Raw genomic sequence first — 20,476 nt, 5'->3', positions numbered from 1 at the left:
AATCCCATTATTTTTGTTTCACACGGTGTCTGCTTTGGGGTCATGTCCTGCAGTCAGAAGTGTACAAGTGAGGACCCACCAACCAGGTCATTCCATCCCCCCCCACCCCAGCCCTCTCTTTGCTTGGGTTTAGAAGTCCTGATGATACAGAAAGGCCTTGGAAAGCACTTGATCTGTGAGGAAATAGGATTTTATCTAAATTGCAGGACACTGCTAAGTGATATAGAGAGGGAAACCGTCAGCCTGGGGTGGGAGTACAGGTGGGTGAAAGTGTCACAGAGGAGAGCACAATTTATCTGGGCTCCAGGGAGGTATAGTTTCAGGTGGAGAGATCAGGAAAGACCATCCAGGATGGAAAAAACAAACAAAAACACAGAAATGTCAGAATACATGGCAGCCAGATATGTTTGGAGAGAACTGGTTGGAAAGGTGGCCTAAGAGCACACTAATTGCTATAGTGATGACTCTGGATTTCCTCTTACCATAGGAGAGGAGCCACCAGCAGTCCAAATAGGGGCATAACATGACCGCAGAGACAAAGAAAGGAAACTTATGCTCAGATTATTTACAAAGACAAACTCCACAGAGTCTCCTTATTTTGTGAAAAGGGTAAGTGTTATCACCCCACCCCGATCCTAGCAATTATAATTCATTCAGAGTCAAACGGCCCCACTAGCAACAGTCACTGCTACAGACTCTAAAATGTGCCATCTCGTTATTTAACACGTTCCTCTGTTGAAGAAAACTGAGAAACAGGCAGGACTGTCCTGGTCAAAACTATTTCCTCTAGTAAGTTACAATCTAATAAAAACCAATATCCTTTTGGGGCATAATTTAGGTACTCCTATCTGTCTCCCACTAAAAAATGGCCAGCGCTTATAAATGATTTTTATTCCTCAAATTCTGTTCTGTTCTATTATGGTTATTTATCAGCCTCTGAAAACTGTGCCAGGACAACAGCCAGCCAGAGATCATGTATGGGAAGGTGAGCACAGACATGGATATCTGATGTAGTGGGGGTTCACAAGTCTGCTCAGGAAATGTGAGCCCTAGCACTCCAATCATAGACCTGTAATGAACCCAGAGTGATACCCATTGAACAGCAAAGGGGCAAAATAAGAGAAGCAGCTTTATTTTACTTAAAATACTTCTGTGTAATAGACACCTTTGAGGCATCTATAATTTGCTACATTATCTTTCAAGAATCCACAAAGTAAGATTATCACCTAACAATGATTCCTGTGGATGAGCAGTTCATTCATGGGGAGGAAAGAAAACTTACCCAGGACCTTGGCCAAAAGAGATAACACTGGTGTTTAGATAGGATGACTCCGAGATTAAAAAGCACATTTTAGGGTGAAAATATATAAAAATATATAAACAAAAGAAGATAGCACTGTACCTGTATGCACACTTTCCATCAACTGTTTTAGTTGTAATAGTAACGTGAGCCACATGGCTTATGCTGGCTAAAGCCTAAGAAGGAAAATGAAATGGAAAAAAAGGTAAAACTCGCTGTTGGGACAACATTAAGGGGAAAGGTTGTTTAAATCATCTCTTCCACTTTGTATTAACAAATGGCAATAATGAACACAACTTTGATGACATGTTTAAAAAAAAATCAAACTAAATTTGTAGCAAATTAGAACAAAGGAAATATATATATATAAAAAGTCTAAATGGAAACACACCAAAGGATTAATATGTTAACAATCTCACACAAGAAAACAGCAGAGCCTAAGTGTTCACAGGAAACCATTTAAATAAACTACAGCACATGTGTAATGGAATAGTATGCAGCTGTTATAATTATGACAGGCCAAAATATATTGAATGAAAAGATATCCAGAATTTTTTCATAAAAATTTAAGATCCTATTGTGTGGTTTTTTTTTTAAAGGTTATCTTTCCTCCACTAAATTTTTTTTAATTTATTTTTATTTATGCATACAAGAACTAGGGTGTAGGCCAGAGATGCAGGGTGTCAGCGGATTCACCAGAGACAGAGGGGGGAGTAGAACAGGCAGATCTACTGAAATACACTGCTGAAAGGAGCAGCGGGCGAGTCAGGAGAGGTCTGCTGCGCCATGTTGGTTGCTCCCTGGCTGGGGATCGAACTCATGTCCGGAGCTGCGGAAAGCTTCACAGGTTGCATCTTAACCCCTTGTGCCACCAGGGAGGCCCTTCTTACCCCTATATTTTGTGAATATTGGCACTTAAGACTTAGTGTTTGCCAGATTCACTTGACTTTTGAGAAGAAAACTTTGTAGGTGGTACTGCATTCTTCCATCAAGTGACATATAATGTTTTGGAAGGTCTCTAGAGATAAAATGCTTTATAATATATTAAGAACATTCTGTCTTAGAAAATTGAACTTAATTAAGTTTGCTCAGATTTGCATATATTTAACAAGTAAAAAGTATCATATCCTATATCTCTATTGAGAAACACACACCAACAAAAGCAGAAATGTGATCACAGGAGGTTATTTTAAACATTTCTTTAATCTTTAGCTTACCTCACCCCGAAAGCCATAGGTAGAAATATGACTTAAATCTTCAAAGGACTGCAGTTTACTTGTAGTAAATCGCTCACACACAATGTCCAGGTCTTCTTTCTAGAAGATACCAAGGTATCAAAATATAAGGAAATAACTACATCACTCATCTTTCCAAATCTTCTTGAACTTCCCTTTTCTTGATTGAATCCCAGAAGAAATTCCCCATAGAAGTGTTTAAATTAACAAAAACTCTCCAATGGCATTCCGCATACCTTACTGTCCTGGTCCTTTTTACTCATCTCACTTCTTAGTCTCATTTGCTAGTTCTCCCCTGACAGTGGAGTAACCCAGGACTCCAATGCTTGTATCTGTTCTTTGTCTACACTCACTCTCTTGATGGTCTTATTTGGTGTCATGTATTTTATAAAAGTTATTATTAGAAAGCCTCTATTAAAAACTACAGATATATTTAACTGTAATAAATTACATATAACAAAAATTTACTCTTTTAACCATTTTTATTGAGGTGTAATTGACACAAATATTTTAATTTCAGGCATACAACGTGATTCAGCACTTATATATATTGTGAAATGATCACCACAGTAAGTCAATCATATTATCATCCACAACCATAAAGAGTTATTTTTTTTTTCCTTGTGAGAACTTTTAAGATTTACTGGGCATTTTTCAAATATGTAAAATAGTTATTCTTCACTATAGTAACCATGCTGTATCATACATCCCCATGACTCTTTTATAAAAACTATAGGTTTGTATCTTTTGACCTCGTCACCCATGTCATCCCCAACTCTGGAAATCACAAATTTGTTCTCTGTATCTAAGATCTTGGTTTGTTTTGTTCTTGTTTCCAGATCCCACACAAGTGAGATCATATGTATTTATCTTTCTTTGACTTATTTCATAGAGTGTAATGCTCCCAAGGTTCTTTCATGTTGTCACAAGTGGCAATACCGCATTTTTTTTATGGTTGAACAATATTCCTGTGTGTGTGCGCGCGCACGTGCGCGTGCGCACACACTTGCCACATTTTCTTTATTCATTTACCCATCAACGGACACTTAGATTGTTTGCATACCTTGATTATTGTTTAAAAGAATACTTCAATGAACAGCATTACAGACATCTTTTCAAGTTAGTGTTTTTCTTTGCCTTGAATAAATACCCAGAAGTGGAAATGTTGGCTTATATGGCAATTCTACTTTCAATTTATTGACAAACCTCCATACTGTTCCACAGTGGCGGTACCAATTCACGTTCGGGCTAATGGAGCACAAGGGTTCCCTTTTCTCTACATCTTCGCCAACATTTGCTATATCTTGCCTTTTTGATAATATTCTTTCTAATAGGTATGAGGTGATAGCTCATTGTGTTTTGATGATTAGTTGACCATCTTTCCCCCGATGATTACTTGAACATCTTTTCATGTACCTGTTGGATATCTGCATGCCTTCCACGGTCCACAAGGTCATGACAGCTTACTTATAGTTCAGACCTCAACTTCTGTTACTCTTCATGCTGTCACCCTGTTCTAGACACAATGACCTCCCTGTTGATCCTTAAAAATGTCAGGCATGCTTCTGTTTCATGGTTTTGGCATATAATATTTTCCCTGCCCCAAATATTCCTTAAAGAGCACCGTGACTTGCTCCTTGACATCCTTATTCCCTGGTACAGCTTCCAGTAGAGACAAAAGTTTTCAGTAAATATCTATTGTTGGTGGTGTTGCAATTTTCAGTGAAAAAATCATACCCACAAAGCCCAGAGTTTCAAGAACAGGGAAAGGGTATGCTCTTCCTGCAGCCGGATGACATCATGCACACACACATCCTGCTCCTTGGAGGCTTTACTCACCCTGATCCCGGTGCCATTGTCTTGGATCTGAATCAACTTCAGGCCACCCTCTTTAACCACCACTTGAATACTTGTGGATTTTGCATCTAAACTGGAAAATGAAACAGAAAATGTAATTTATCAGTCTGCAACTACTCTAACACACATACTTGAGTAAGAGCCAAGGGATAAGAATAAATTACAGGAAAATCCAAGACTGATTAATGTACTTTTCTTTTGTCTGAAAGATTCTGTAATTCCACTTATCAGTTCACATGTTGTGTGGCAGAGAGGAAAGACAGGAGCAGAAGGGGGCAACCATCATTTCCAACAGAACATTAAGCACCACCTCTGTTCCTTTAGGAAAGAAAGAGAATGAAGTGAGAAGTAGGATCCTTTTAGCAAATGCCTTTTACCCTCTTCTCAACTCATTTTACCACCTGCTATTTTCATCAGTATCAGCTTTCAAAGTCTCAGGACCCTAATAAAAATGTCATTTAAAAATTCGAAATGTTTTTCTCTTGTATCCTCTTTTCTTTAAACAAAACATATGTGGAGAGGTGGTAATGTGGAAAGCTCTTTGAGAAGTCGGTAAATTTTTCATACCTACGAAGAGCAGCCTATAAGCAAAGAGCTCTTTTTAAAGAAAATTTAGGCTGGGGTTGCAAAAGAAAGACTCCTCAAGCAAAAAATTCTTTATTCAGAAATACGTCAGTAAGTTACTTAACTATTAAGTAACAGTTTCTCAGGAGCCCTGAATTGAAATTCTATTAGCCATCTTGACTTATATATTAAAGAATATTACTGAGCTCCAGACAAAAATCTCTGCTTATAGAATTATAAGCCACTGAGCTCATGTTTGGTTTGTTGGTACAGAGTAAGATAACAGGCCAAGTTTTCTGTCAGTTAATTCTACCAATATAGAAACAAAAATCAGACTTTACAAACTACGTAAAATCAAAAGAAGTTCTCAGGTTCCCTGCTCCATCTTTTGTCTACCTTCTAATTCTCTTTTCCATCAGTGGTGCTTCCTGACCAACTGTTCTTTCAGTCGCATTACCCTGAATGATTATCTATGATTTTACAAACCGACCATTCTTTACTGGGGCGTTTTAAAATTTTAATGTATAAATTTTATCAACATCAGTTGATTCCATCACAAAGGATCAGACTTAACATTTAGCCACATTATAAGCATTTTGTCTTTCTTATGGCTTACAGTCTACACCCACTTTTCTTTCCACGTTCTTAACCTTGTCTTCCACATAGTGTGACACTTCTCAGCTTCACAAACCACAGGACAACCCACAGAATCAGGCAACTCTGATGTGTCCCCCCCAAAAGTAAAGGGCAGGAAAACACGAAGCGGGGTCACTAATTGGGAAGCAGGGAAGTCACAAGTTTTAACCGCAGACAAGATCCCACCGGCTTGTCCTAAAGTCCCAATTTATTTAGAATAAAACTCAAAATGAATTGTGCTCTTGAATGTATGGATGGATGATTTCTGAAATAAGCAATAAACTGATAACATGGTAATCTCAAGGATGAAGGAAGATTTTTTCTTTCCCTACGGAAACTTTTTACACATTTCAAATTTTGCAACTTCTGCATATACAATTCTAAAAGTATTTCCCCCGGTTAACGGCACCATTGCAACAACACCGTGCAGCCCTCTATTAGTGTTACCAACAATTTCACCAAAATCTCGCGAGGGCGTTCGAGACTACGCGGAACCCGGAAAGGGCGAAGGCGGGACCCAGCGTCCCTCCGCCGCAATGGGCATGCGCTGAACACGCTTCCGCCGAGGGCAGGGAGGCGTGCCCACGCCATCCTGAGCAGCGGCCCCATAAGGTGCAGCCGCTAAAACAGCTCGGCTCGACTCCCTCCGTACCAGTTCTCAATCATCTCCTTGATTGCATTAGCCGGCCGCTGGATAACTTCTCCCGCCGCGATGCGGTTCACCACTGTCTCATCCAGCCGCCGAATAACTCCCGCTACGAGAGACATTTTGGCGCCAGGGAGCGCAGGTCGCGTCGTGACGCTCTCCGGAAGTGCCGTCAGCCAATCACTTCAGTGCTTTGTGCCCACGTCCCCTTTTCTACTCCATTTCCGCTTTCCTGCGTCCCCCTCCAGCGGCGGCGCGCTTAGGACCCAGGGAGCTCTTGATTGGGCAGCTCGAATGCCAGTCAAATCGACCCTCCCTAAAATAGCGTCGACCCACTAGAATACCCGCTTGCGCGCTAGAAATCACTGTTCGCGCTTTCTATTGGCTCAGTCCACAGGGACTACGAAATCCCCAGCCAATAGGGACGCAGGTCTGTGGTCGGGGGCTGGAGTCCCCCGCTGGGGTGATCTAGCGCAGAGCGATAGACGTGCTCGGCGCGTCTCCTGCTCCTCCCTCTCTGCGGCCTCCGGGAGGTCGGCGTCGCTCTGGTGGCCTCCGGGACTATGTGGATGTCGCCCAAGAGGAGCAAAATGGAAGTCGATGAAACCGAGGTTTTCCGGCCCGAATGGACCCAGCGTTACCTGGTGGTGGAGCCTCCCGAGGGCGAAGGGGCCCTGTGCCTGGTCTGTCGCCGCGTGGTCGTGGCCACCCGCGAGCGCGACGTCCGGCGCCACTACGAGGCCGAGCACGACCACTACGAGCGGTATGTGGCGGAGGGCGAGCGCGCGGCCCTGGTGGAGCGCCTGCGGCAGGGCGACGTGCCCGTGGTCGCCCAGCTCACTCCCGAGGAGAGAGCTGCTCGCGCAGGCCTCGGGCTCGCCCGGCTCCTGGCCTTGAAGGGGCGCGGTTGGGGTGAGGGGGACTTTGTATCCCAGTGCATGGAGGTGATGCTGAGAGATGTACTGCCCGATCATGTCAGCGTTCTGGATAGCATTGATTTATCTCCAGAGGTCACGCGGCAGAGGGTCCTGAACATTGACAAGAATCTACGCAGTCAGCTCTTTCACCGAGCCAAGGACTTCAAAGCTTATTCCCTTGCCTTGGACGACCAGGCTTTTGTGGCCTATGAGAATTACCTCCTGGTCTTTGTCCGCGGCGTGAGCCAGGACTTGGAGGTGCAAGAAGAGCTGCTGACCATAATCAACCTGACTCATCACTTCAGTGTTGGTGCCCTCATGGCGGCAATCCTAGAGGCCCTGCAGACTGCAGGTCTTAGCTTGCAACGAATGGTTGGACTAACCACGACCCATACTCTGAGGATGATTGGTGAGAACTCAGGACTGGTTTCGTACATGAGAGAAAAGGCTGTAAGCCCCAACTGTTGGAATGTCATCCATTATTCGGGATTTCATCACTTGGAGCTGTTGAGCTCCTACGATGTAGACGTTAATCAGATCGTCAATACCATATCTGAATGGATCGTTTTGATTAAGACCAGAGGTGTTAGGCGGCCCGAATTTCAGGCCTTGCTAACGGAGTCTGAGTCAGAGCATGGGGAAAGGGTTAATGGACGGTGTCTGAACAATTGGCTTAGAAGAGGGAAAACTTTAAAACTAATATTTTCCCTAAGAAAAGAAATAGAGGCATTCTTGGTTTCCATAGGAGCAACTACAGTTCATTTCACAGACAAGCAGTGGCTTTGCGACTTTGGCTTCTTGGTGGATATTATGGACCATCTCCGAGAACTCAGTGAATTATTGGGGGTTAGTAAAGTCTTTGCTGCTGCTGCCTTTGACCATATTTGTGCCTTTGAAGTGAAGCTGAATTTACTTCAGAGACAGATGGAGGAGAAAAATCTAACACACTTTGCTGCCTTGCGGGAAGTTGCTGATGAACTTGCACAGCATCTTAAAGAAGATGAGAAAGTATTTGATCCCGATCGGTATCAAGTAGTGATCTGTCGCCTGCAGAAAGAATTTGAGAGACATTTCAAGGACCTCAGGTTCATTAAAAAGGACTTAGAACTTTTTGCAAATCCATTTAACTTTAAGCCTGAATATGCACCTATTTCAGTAAGGATGGAGTTAACAAAACTTCAGGCAGACACTAACCTTTGGGATGAATATAGAAACAAAGACTTGGGGCAGTTCTATGCTGGTTTGTCTGCTGATTCTTACCCAATTATCAAAGGGGTTGCCTGTAAGGTGGCATCCTTGTTTGATAGTAACCAGATCTGCGAAAAGGCTTTTTCATATTTGACTCGAAACCAACACACTTTGAGCCAGCCACTGACAGATGACCACCTCCGCGCCCTTTTTAGGATTGCCACAACCGAAATAGAGCCGCATTGGGATGATCTTGTGAGAGGAAGAAATGAATCTGATCCGTAACCCTTGAAATCTACAACGCTGAGACACTCAAACTTTTAGAATCCAATTCTAAAAGCAAAAGTTAGTTTGATTTTTTAAAATTTACTAATACGGATTGTGGAAAGCACCAAGTTGATTCACCTAAATTGATCAGGATTCAGATTCTTCTGACTGATCTTTTTTCCTTTTTCATCTCAAGAAACAACATGGGACTGACATGAGAACACCTTTTTTAAAACTTACTGACAAAGTCATCGTCTTTACTTTTGTGATAGAATTGTTTTTAAAGAAGTTGAGTAGTGACATGTGATTTAGAAGTCTTTTTAAGGTGTTCTGGAGAAAGTTCTTATTTTAACTAAGTGTTAAAATGCTGATGCATATAATCTGAAATTACGAACTCAAGGTATATGTTTGAGCCAATTGCAGAAACTCGTTTAGCAAGTTCAGAAGTTTCTGAAAAGGAAGAACATACAAATAGGGGAGGTATTTTTGTCTAACTGTCAAAATGAGAATTTTTAAAAACAAATTCTGAGTCTGAAGTAAATACTGACAGAATTCCTTCCTCACCTCCCCCCAACCATCCCAGTGATAATGATATTACTAATAGAAGAAGTAACCAGGTAAAATTTTAGTAGGGGAGCAAGATGATTTTTAAGTTACTGGTGTAGGAGACCTGTTGCAATTTGGAGATCAGACTAACCAGTTGTTGGGGTTTTCCCCTGAATTTTCCCCATAGGGAACTGTTTTATCAGCTTGCTTAATAAAGGACTACGGTAAGTATAGAATCGTAACACCTGCCCCTTAGTAATTTTTTTCTGCTCTAGACAGAAGTTTGACTCTGTCAAAATGAATGAGAGAAAAGGATTTTTGCACTCTAGAGTCAGGAGGTGTGAGCTGTGTCAGCCTATTTGTCCTGTCTGCATGGGTGTTACTGCTTTGTAAAGAGCTCCTGCTTAGAGGAAATTCTTTATTTTAAAATGATATACTGATTTTGTTAGCTCCTGGAAATGGATTTATTCTAGAATTTGAAACTCCCACATATTTTGTGATTAAGACAGTGTACAAGTGGAAATATTTAACTCTCAAGAAGCAGCTTTATTCCCAGATTGTAAAAATTCCATGTTTCTAGTGAGACATCTGCTTTGTGCTAAACAGTAAATTTCAGACTTCTGTTAACATGAAAAGGAAATCTTACAGCAGAGCCAAATATGTAAAATAACTTAAAAACAGGACCCAAATTAAGATCCTATCAAGTACAGTTTGAAAACTATTGTGATAAAGTCCTGGTGTAACTATTATAACACATTATCCTATGGCCACTAAGTGAGCAAATTCAAGGAGCCAGAATTAAACATCCAAGAATATGGAAGGAAATGATGCCTGAGCCATCAAAATAAATTCCGTGAGAACCCAGGAACCCAAATTGTGTCTAGTTCTCAACTAGAGTCACTAACCCCTCCTTTTAGTCTTTTGAGAGGATGTTGGGAAATACAGAGAGGTATTTTTTGTTTGTCGTATTTACTGTGGGGTTCTGCTCATCATATGCCTGATGCCCCGCCCTCCCTTTGATGCACAGGACAGTCTGGCGCAGGAAGAATTATCACTCCCAAAGTGCCACAAGATGCCCAATGTAGACTACCTTATTCTGAGGAATAGGGCAGGTTACCTGTAGAAGCAAAATTAGAAGGGCAAGTTGGGCAAATTGATAATGCTTAGTAAGGGAGACTAATTCCAACATTCATAGTTGCCCGGTAAGTTGCAGTAAAGGCCTTGGTAGGTTCCAGTAGCTCACAATAGCTTTTATAAATCAGTAACTGATTCTGCATCAGATTATAGGCTGTGTTCTGTTACATATGTTAATTTAAGGCAGAAAAGCAAGTATTATATATTATTTATCAAGAGTGGTCAAGTTGAGCTATAGGTCAGGAGTAAGGTTAAATATCTGAAAAAGAACAGTGATAAACAAATGAAATAAAAATCTGCCCATATTAATTTCCAGTAGCTTAGAGCATCCTCTGTTGTGGCAAATGCTTTATTGAAAGAATGTTTGGAAGATCTGAAAGCTGCTTCTGCTTTCTAACCCCAGTTCCTCAAATATTCAAGTCTTGTACATTTTGTGGAGTTAAGTATGTATTTTGCTTAAGGTGATAATAAAGTTAGATTGCAGCATATGGGGGTATGGGGTGGGGGGACATATAAGCCAAGGACTTTAAATCAACTCTGAACAACAGAGAATTTGCTATAAACTAGTCTTGTTTTGTTTTGTTTTGTTTTTCAAAGTGTGTATTTTACTGTTTTCTGTGTTAAGTAATTCTGTAACTGCATGGCAGTTTTTTATTTTGGGTTTTTTTTTATATAAAATAGTTGTTATTCGTCTTGTATTTGTGAATATAGTTAAAATAAGCAGTTTTTAAAGAACTGTGTCTTTGTATCTCCTGTTACTACTAGTTTTCTTGAAACACTTCTGTATTCCCAGTCTGTCATATTGTTGATCAAACTGCTCTCCCAAGCTCACCAAGTGCTTGTCAGTATTCTTAACTTCTTTGATGCCACTGTCCTTAATATACTTGTTTCTTTGCCTATAGGGAGTTACCACATCCAGGTATACTTTCTCAATATCTGTGTTCTTGCCATTTTAAAAATGTTGTTTTAGGCAATCTCATAAATGCATCATCTCCTTAGCTGATTTCATCTTCCATGGCTTCAGTTACCACCTGTATGCAGATGACTCCAAATTCATGTCTAGACCTTTCCTCATTCATCTATGTAATGGGTAATTCAAGTCCACTTTGCTGTCTAACAGGTACCACAGTGTGCCCTTGGTCTTGCCCCCAAACCACCTTTCATGTTCTCTCTCTCAGTCAATGGCACTGCCACTAACCAACCATTCCATTGCCATTGCTCAAGTACCAAACTGAGTTATCCATGACTTTTCCCTCTTGATCCCCTTGCAGAAACCTTTGTGTTGAGTCTACTTTCTGATTTTTCTCCGTTCTCCAGTATTACTACTCTCAGAGTTAGCCTATCTAAATGACAGTAACCCCCTCATTAGGTGCCCTTTCTTTCATTCTGATTCCATGTTCCAAAAGACTTATCTGTCATTTCATTTGTTGTCACCATTGCTCTCAGGGTATGGTACACATTTCTTTTTAAGGTCTTGGTTCATATACCATTTCCTCAAAGACTTCATCAGTGCCCTCTAGACTAGATGCCCTTACAGTGTACTCCCCAAACTCCCTCTTCTTTCCCAGCCATATACTTACAGCACACTTTATTGTTGCTTCTTATTGATTGCTACTAGACTGTAAGCTTTATAAGGGCAGGACCCATATAAGCCTTGCTTGCTGTTATCTCTAGTGCTTAGCACAATGCCTGGCATCTCAATAAATATTGCAATGAATAAATATTTGTGTAGTGTTTTATAGTCTTTGAAACCTTTTCACAGTTTCATTTGATCTTCACGGTGGTCCTGTCTCAGACTGCTTGCTGGGTAATTGTAATCTGTATATTACAAAGCCAGGAATACCCACATAAATCTACTATGTAATATTAAGTCTTTACCTCCTTCATATAAAAGTCTTTTTTTTTATTATTATTGATTTTCAAAGACATACTTGCAAAGGAACCAGGATGGAAAAGACTGGGAAAGTCCTTTGTGACCTAAAACTAGTTCAGTAGTTAAAAAATTACATTTGGTATTAGAAAAAGATAATGCTGCTTAAGAGTTGATATCCATTTTCCCTTGTGTAAGCATTAACCCTAGAAGAATATGGCATACTATTTACTTGCTATCAATACTTCCTTTACAGATGTATTCTGGCTCTTCTGGGATTTAAAAGTAAGTAAATTTAAGAAAATTTTAGAATGATTTGACTCTTCTGGTAACTAGATATTCAGTTGCTGCCTTGCAGAATGTCCTCGCCACCATCCCAAGGGATTCCCTCAAAGGGACATCTAGTCAATGTTGGACTTTTTAGGTTTACTTTATTTCTTGTTCACATGCCTCTCAATTTCTGAATCTTTGAGGCTTCATGAGAAAGCCACACCTTTAATCTCTTTCCTTGAGCCACTTCCAGTTTAAGAGACCAAATATTGGTAGTCTTATTGTTGGATTTTAAATTTTAGGCACATTAACTCATTTAGAGCTCTTAATAGGTATGGTACTCATCCAGTGATTTGATCCATACTACACAACTGAGCTTTATTCAGCCTTTGGATTTAAGGATTTCTCGTTTCTGTCTTTCTATAATGGAATAGTGGCCTCGTTCTACCCTGTAAATACCTGAATTTGCGAAATCTCTTATTCCCTGGCATTTCTGTTTGCAAATTGATGAATTCTGTTTCTGAACTAATCTCTTCCTATACATTTTGTCAAAAGCAGCCAACAGCAACCATAAGATTTTTGTTTTCTTGTCTTATTAATTTGTTTGTATAGTAATAGACACTGTCTTCCAGGCTCTCTCAAGGGACAGTTGCACCACTCCTTAACATGATTTGCCTGTGCATAAGTTATGTCTTCTATCCTCCAATAGCAAATTCCTGAATGCCAACTAGGCCAATTTCTGTATCAGGACAGACTAGTAACAACCACAAAAATCACCATATCCCTAATTTGGTTAGGGATTTTGCCTTAGATAGGAATTGATAAAATACAGCTCTCAGCAAACTACCCTGTTTCTGTAAATACGGTTTTATTGCAGACAGCCTTCCCCATTTATTATCTGGCTGCTTTTGCTATCCAGTGGGAGAATTGAGTAGTTGTGACGGAGAGCATATGGTGCAGTCTAAAATCCTTTACAGAGGAAAGTTCACTGAAGCCTGCTCTAAGTTGTATTCATTCTGGGATTCAGGCCAATCAGATGCCATGTAGGGTGTGGCTACTCATTTTGAGAAGTGGGGAAAAAAGTGGTAAATCACCCATAGGCCCTTCAAAGCACTTTAATTGACCAAAACAAATCACATGGCCACACGGAAGTTGAAGGAGGAGTGTAATCCTTCCAGGTACATTTGGAAAACAACACTAATAATTAACAGTTATTCCTGGTTATATCTATCCATTTATATGATTTCTTTAAAAATACATTTTTTTCTTTTTTATTGGGGTGAAACATTAAAGTGCAAGTATTAAGTGTACCTCAGTAGATTTTTATATACATTTTTGAACCTACCACCTAGGTCAAGATATTGAACATTTCTAGCACGTAAGTAGGTGCTCTTAAGCCTTTCATACACACAGATAACCACTATTCTGTCCGTTGTTGCCATAGTTTACTTTTGTTTGTTTTACAACTTCATGTAAATCTAATAGTTGTATGTACTACTATGTCTTGTTCAGCGTTATGTCTAAGTCCATGTTTTTTTGTAGCGGCAGTTCTTTCTTTACTTCTGTGTAGTATTCCATTGTGTCTGCACCACAACTTAAGAATCCATTCTATTATTAATGGAAATGTTGGTTGTTTCCAGTTTGTGGTTATTAATAAAGTTGCCATAAATATTTTTGTATCTGTCTCATTGTATTCTCATTGACCCTTCTAAATTAGAATTTATGGAACTGACCAAAGTTTATAGAGCAGTTATTCCACCTCCTTTACAGGTAAAGAAATGGGGTCCTAGAGAAGTAGCAGCTATAAGGTGGTTCTGAATTATGCAGAACCAAAATAAGTGTTATTTATTTCCTGACTCCTACGCCCCAAGTGCATTTTCTACTCTGCTGTTGCTTTCATGGCCAGATTGCCCTATGTCTCCATTTCTTTTAAGGAACCATCTGTTTGCCAGATGGAAGACCCCAGAAGCTTCATAATGTTGCCCTTTGGTTCTGGTTAACAATAGCTGAAATAGTATCTCAGCGCTGATACAGAAATCCTTTTGGAATCTAAAATTCATTGAGATATCGTTACTTAGATAGTAAAATTATTAAGTTCATATTTTGCTGTATATTCTGAAACAGTTTAAATAAGACACGTATTACCTGAAAGAATATGAGAGCTTGAAAGAATTTCTTAGAAAAGAGTGGGATTGGTGCTACATTACATAGTTTGGTGATTTTTCGGTTTATTTTATGCTTGCATGTGGAATATCAATTTTTTTATTTTCCTACACTTTTTCATTAAGGTTTTCAAATTTATGGAATTGTTAATAGCATTTGATTTTGTCTCTGGTTATACCCCATCTCATCCTTAATGTTTGGGTCTTTTTCTTAATCTCAATACTGAGTTTTTTGTCTTTAAAATAATTTGCTTCTGCATTTATATATATATTTTTTTGGGGGGGAAATCAGTTTTAATGTTGCCAGTGATAGTGACACATAGCTGAGCTTATTTCACTCCACCTGCTTATATAACTTAACAAAACACCATAGAATTTATCTGTTCGGGACCTCCCTGGTGGCGTAAGGGGTTAAGACGCAACCTATGAAGCTAACCGCAGCCTCTGCAGCACGAGTTTGGGTCCCCGGCCAGGGAGCAACCCACATGACACAGCAGACATCTCCTGAACTCGCCCGCTGCTCCCCTCAGCAGTGTGTTTCAGTCAGTCTGCCTGTTCTGTTCCCCACCCTGTCTCTGGTAAATCCTCTCACCCCCCGCACCTCTAGCCTGTACCCCCATTCTTGTATGCTTAAATCAATCTTTAAAAAAAAAAGAATATATCTGTTCATAATGTTAACAATGAGACATTAGAAAAGGAGATACGGTAATTTCTTTAAAAGTGTGTTTTTCTGTAGTAGTTGTCATTTCTGAAGTTCTAGTTTATTTAAGGACATTTTTATAATCATTGCCTCATTTCATCCCCACAACATACCTAGGAGCCTTTGCTAGTTCCATGTTACAGATAAAGAACCTGCAACTCAGGTAAATGAACAACATTCCAGACTTTTACAGAAATTGGACTGATCCCAGGTCTGTGGCCTCCTTTCCACTTAAGGCCTCTGCACTGTGTGCACTTGGCCTCTCCGTGCACCAATGTGTGCGTGACAGATTTGGATAAGGCACTCCCTCATGACTGCTTGAGACAATGGCCCATGTCACGAGGTGACCGGGGACACCTAGGTAGCCATTGATTGATTGTGTGGTCAGGGTCCGAGACGTTCTGGAAGTAGCTCGAAAATTATACCATGCACCTGCACGGGAAGTACTCCCTGCACATGTGGCAGGACATGTCTTCCCTTGTTCCCCATAAAATTATTACCCTTTGATCCCTTTGAAGTCCTGCCCCCCATAAGATGAATACCCTTTGTATCCCCTGGACCCTGCTTCTGCCATTGTAATAATCATGCTTGTTCACTATTACTTAACAAATAGCAAGAGGGCTGCTCACTGAAGAGCAGTGACTTGCCTTGCAAACCTGCTCTGTGACTCATCTCTCAGCGCATCCCTGACCACCAAACAGTTTTATTCTGCTCCAGTGCCTATGTTTATAACATTGTGTCCCTTTTTTGGAGTAAGGTTAAATTCTTTACTGTACCTAGGTTTGGTTTCTTATGGTATTGGTAGCTTCCTTCTCAAAGGATTTGTCGGTGAGTTGTATTTCCTCTTTTAACTTTTGGAAGAGTTTGTAAAGAATAGGTATTTCTTAAATGTTTGGTTGAATTCAGTAGGGAAGCCATTTGGGCCTAGAATTTTCTTTGTGGGTAGTTTTTTTGGTTACTAGTTCAATATTTTTGCTTCTTCAGGGTTTATTCAGATTGTCTATCTTTTCTCAAGTAAGTGTTGGTAATTTGGATCTAGGAATTTCATCTAAGCTCACTGGCTAAGTAGTTCATAGCATTGCTTATCACTTTTTCTATTGTTTCTAATTTTTGTAATTTGATTCCAGAAGTCCATTTTCCCCCCTTTGTGGGAGCTAACTGGCAATGAGCTACTTGTTCAGTTCACCTACAAACTCAACAGTAATAACAAAACAAATAGCCCCACTAAAATAATGGACATGGGATTAGATAACCATTTCTCCAAAGGAGATACACAAGTGTCCCACAAACATGAAAAGATCATTATATGCTAATCATTAAAGGAATGCAAATCAAACCACAATGAAATACCACTTCACATTGACTGGGATACAATAATGATAAAAATAACAAGCATTGGCAAGGGTATAGGGAAACTGTAACTCTTGTACTTTGCTGGTGGAATACAAAATGGTTCAACCACAATGAAAAACACTGGTATTTTCTCAAAAGATTAAATGTAGGATTAACAGTATATAATTCTAGTCCAAATTATATACTGAAAAGAGTTTAAAACACAAGACTAAAACAAGCATTTGCACACACATGTTCAAAGCAGCACTAGTCGCTATTGCAAAGAGGTAGAACTAGCCCCACTGTCCATCAGCAGATTAACAGCTATACAAATTGCCCTATATAAATACAGTGGAATATTACTCAGTCATATAAAAGTGCTGATGTGTGCTACATGGGTGGACCCCTAAAACATTATACTAAGCTAAAGAAATAAGACACCAAAGATCACATTTTGTGATTCCAGAACAGATAGGTTCATAGAGATAGAATGCATATTGGTGGTTCCCTGGGCCTAAGGGGAAAGGGAATGGGAGAAAAGCTTAATGGGGAGGGGATTTTACTTTGAAATGATGGAAATGTTTCAGAATCAGATAGAGATGGTGGTTGTCCAACATAGTGATTGTTGTAAATGCTACTGAAATGTTCACTTAAAGATACTTTATTTTAAATTACATGAATGTCATCTTTATAAATAACTCAAAAAAATTATATCTAAGTATTTTCTTTCTTTGCAGTGACTGAAAATGATAATTGTGCGATTTTGAATTTTTTCCCCTTTCCTGAATCATCTCTGTTCCCACTGGGGTGATTTCCTGCCCCTTATATTTATCTTTTTCTTCTTTTTTGAAAAAAGATTTATTTATGCATACAAGAATGGGGGTACAGGCCAGAGGTGGGGGGGGGTGAGAGGATTCACCAGAGACAGAATGGGGAACAGAACAGGCAGACTGACTGAAATACACTGCTGAGGGGAGCAGTGGGCGAGTCAGGAGAGTCTGCTGTGCCATGTGGGTTGTTTCCTGGCCGGGACCCAGCCGGGGACAGAGGCTGCAGATAGCTTTATAGGTTGCGTCTTACTCCCTGTGCCGCCAGGGAAACCCTATTCATCTTTTTCTTTTGTGTACAAGTTTTCCTCAAATGCAAGCTGCTTAACTAGTCATGTCGAAGAGTGAAGAGATAGAAAGGCAGAGTAATAATGGCTCTGCATACGTATTTGGCTAGTTACTGGGAGATTTTGCTTTGGGTTTAATTGTCCAGGCGTGAGGACACCTGTGGTACCTAGATCTTTTCTAGCTGATATTGTTGCCAATCAGCTGGGTTCTTGTGTTCTAGAGGTTGAAGAATTTTCACCAACACCCGGCCTGAAGACTAGCAAACTCAGGATTATTCCAAGAAAGACTCCTGAGAGCAGGAGGGAGTCTGAGGGAGGAGCCCATTTCTGAGGGAGGTAGGTTTCCTTTATATAGGTGCTTTTGGGGACCCCACCACTCTTAAAAGCTTCCAGGGGCTTTTTTCTACTTTGGGGTACTTTTCCACTGCACTGCTTTGCCTCATCACCCCCTTTTGTCACTCAGAGGTGTGAAGTGACCATAGGTGCTGTTCTTTCCCACACCTCTCCTGTGGATGCTAAGTCATGCCTGCCAGCTCTGTGGCTATCGGCCTTTTCCCGCAATGCCCCCGCCCCCATTTCAATATCCTGGTGCCAAGACAGTAGAAGCCTTTCAGGAGTAAAGCTCTGAACACACTGTGTCCTGATCCCAACTCTCTCTGAACTTGCATAAGCCAATACTTCTCCATTTAAGCTCATTTGAGTTGGGTTCTCTGTTACTTTTACCAGTATCAAACTAATGCAATTTTCACTTAACCTCAAAATCTTTTTCCATATTATTAACTAGTACTCAGTGATTTTATATGGTGATTTCCATGGAGCATATAAGCAAGTTTACTTCTTTTGCAGTTGTTTGCTAAATATCAATGACTACAGGTGTTAGGATTATGGGTGATGTTTTTCTATTTTCACTTTTCAAAAAAGTCACAAAATGGTTTTGGAGCTTTAAACAAACTTGCTAAAAGCTATCACCTAAATATAAATGCACTAAGCAGAGATTTGTTTTTTAACACCAGCAGTGTATATAAGGCTCCGTGAGGGAAGTAAAAATGAATAAACTTCTGTTTCTGAAGCCTTTTACAGATTAGGAAGAAAACGCCAGTGAAGGAATAAACCTGATTGATTGTGAAATGAGTGCCAAATCTTTCTTTTTTTTTTTTTTTTTTTTTTTTTTAAATAGAGGCATGCTTTATTTATTTATTTTATTTGTTTGTTTTGTTTATACATGCACTGGGTACAGTCAGAAGCGCGGGAGGGTGAGAGAATTCACCAGAGCCAGAGTGGGGAGCAGAGCAGGCAGAAGGACCGAAGTACACTGCTGAGGGGGGCAGCGGGCGGCAGGAGAGGTCTGCGCGCCATGTGGGACCCTCCTCCGGTGGCCGGGGAGCAGCCGGGGATCGAACCGGCGCCGCAGAGGCCGCGGGCAGCTTCGCAACCCAGCGCTCAACCGCTGCGCCACCGGGGAGGCCCAAATCTTTCTTTCTTTTGCTTGACTTCAGCTGATGTGAAGAGAATCTGCCTACCATATTTAAATGTCATTAAAGTTGGACCTAGATCTAAACTTTCTGGGCTTAGGGTGATTTTCCCTTGCAAGAGGGTGAGAGCTGAGCCTGATACATAGTGATGTAACTGCACACTCCCGCCTCAAGGTGGCGGCATATGAAACAGATGGAGCAGCTCTGGTTGGTTCCTGGGGGCCTGAAGCTGGAAACCAGGAACAAGAATGAGGATCGCTTCGCAGTGTGAAAAAAAGCTCTTTAGAGGTCAGCACTTTCTTATTCTTTTAAAAAAAAATGTTTATTTATGCATACAAGAGCTGGGGGTACAGGCCAGAGTTGGGGTAGCTGGGGAGAGGGGGTTGAGAGGACTCACCGGAGACAGAGTTGGGAGCAGAACAGGCAGATTAACTGAAATACACTGCTGAAGGGAGCAGCGGGCAAGACAGGAGAGGTCTGCTACACCATGTAGGTTGCTCCCTGGCCAGGGATCAAACTCGTGCTGCAGAGACTGCCGATTGCTTCATAGTGCCGTGCTTAACCCCTTGCACCACCAGGGAGGCCTCAGCACTTTCTTATTCTTACCCCACGACCTCAGCTTTATCTAAATAGCTGTGTCCCCACAGTCGCCCTTTAAAAGTCCTTAATTACATTCGCTTAATTCTTTGTTGTCTGACTTGCTACCCCTACCATACTCACCAACAAAGCCCACCAGGGCTTTCTGTCCCTTGAGCCTTTAGTTTCATTTCTAGATTGTTCTTTTGCTCCTCTCCCTCCCACTTGAGACCTGATTCCCAATTCAAGTGAAAATTTGGACATTATTTCTCCCCACTCCTAAGCACTTATGATGACAAACTTGTTGCAAACTATATACAGTCGCTTGGTGACTTTGGTCTCGTCACTGACGTGTTCCATTGATTCATTCATTTCACAACCAGGTGTTCGCTGTCAGGTGGTAGATGACAAATGCACAGTCATAAAAAAATTTGATAAGGGCTGTAACAGAGACTTTGATAGAGAGCAGGAAGTGGTGAAAATGAGGAGGCTGAGCTGGGTGGGTGTTCACTCCAGGTTTACACCTTCGAGGTAATGACAGTTAAGTCAGGGACATCTGGAGTTTACCAGATGGAAGAGGGTGGAAAGGCCATATCAGGCTGCCAAAATGACAAGTTCAGTGAGGGCAGGGCAAACTACATGTTGAGTAATTCCTGGCTTACCTCAGCTTGCCAACTAAATCTGGTAAAG

At 40.8% G+C, this 20,476-nt stretch overlaps 2 protein-coding genes across 8 annotated transcripts in view; one reads left to right on the top strand and one right to left on the bottom strand.

Annotated features, from left to right (window-relative positions):
- MLH1 (mutL homolog 1) overlaps positions 1-20,476 on the bottom strand; it is a 69,080-nt gene that overhangs the window by 31,593 nt on the left and 17,011 nt on the right. The window contains exons 1-4 of one of the 7 annotated variants that reach the window (XM_037526242.2): positions 6,245-6,597; positions 4,375-4,465; positions 2,518-2,616; positions 1,403-1,476 (exon numbers count right to left, since the gene is read on the bottom strand). In XM_037526242.2, the coding sequence (XP_037382139.1) occupies positions 1,403-1,476; positions 2,518-2,616; positions 4,375-4,465; positions 6,245-6,360 (380 nt within the window). In that variant the 5' untranslated portion in view covers positions 6,361-6,597. The other 6 variants (XM_037526236.2, XM_037526251.2, XM_054693071.1 and 3 more) reach the window with 6 other exon arrangements.
- Positions 6,680-14,712, top strand: EPM2AIP1 (EPM2A interacting protein 1). Its single transcript, XM_037526259.2, has one exon. It carries the CDS (start codon positions 6,802-6,804, stop codon positions 8,626-8,628), a length of 1,827 nt encoding a protein of 608 aa, XP_037382156.1. The 5' UTR covers positions 6,680-6,801; the 3' UTR covers positions 8,629-14,712.

Source organism: Talpa occidentalis, unplaced genomic scaffold, assembly GCF_014898055.3.
Source record: "Talpa occidentalis isolate TD23 unplaced genomic scaffold, MPIMG_talOcc4v2.1 talOcc4.10, whole genome shotgun sequence".
NCBI lineage: Eukaryota > Metazoa > Chordata > Mammalia > Eulipotyphla > Talpidae > Talpa > Talpa occidentalis.
The sequence above is the reverse complement of the archived record's forward strand: the minus strand, read 5'-3'. Positions and strand labels throughout refer to the sequence as shown.

Coding starts and splice junctions, on each gene's coding strand:
- EPM2AIP1 (XM_037526259.2), top strand. CDS start 6,802: ATGTGGATGTCGCCCAAGAGGAGCAAAATGGAAGTCGATGAAACCGAG.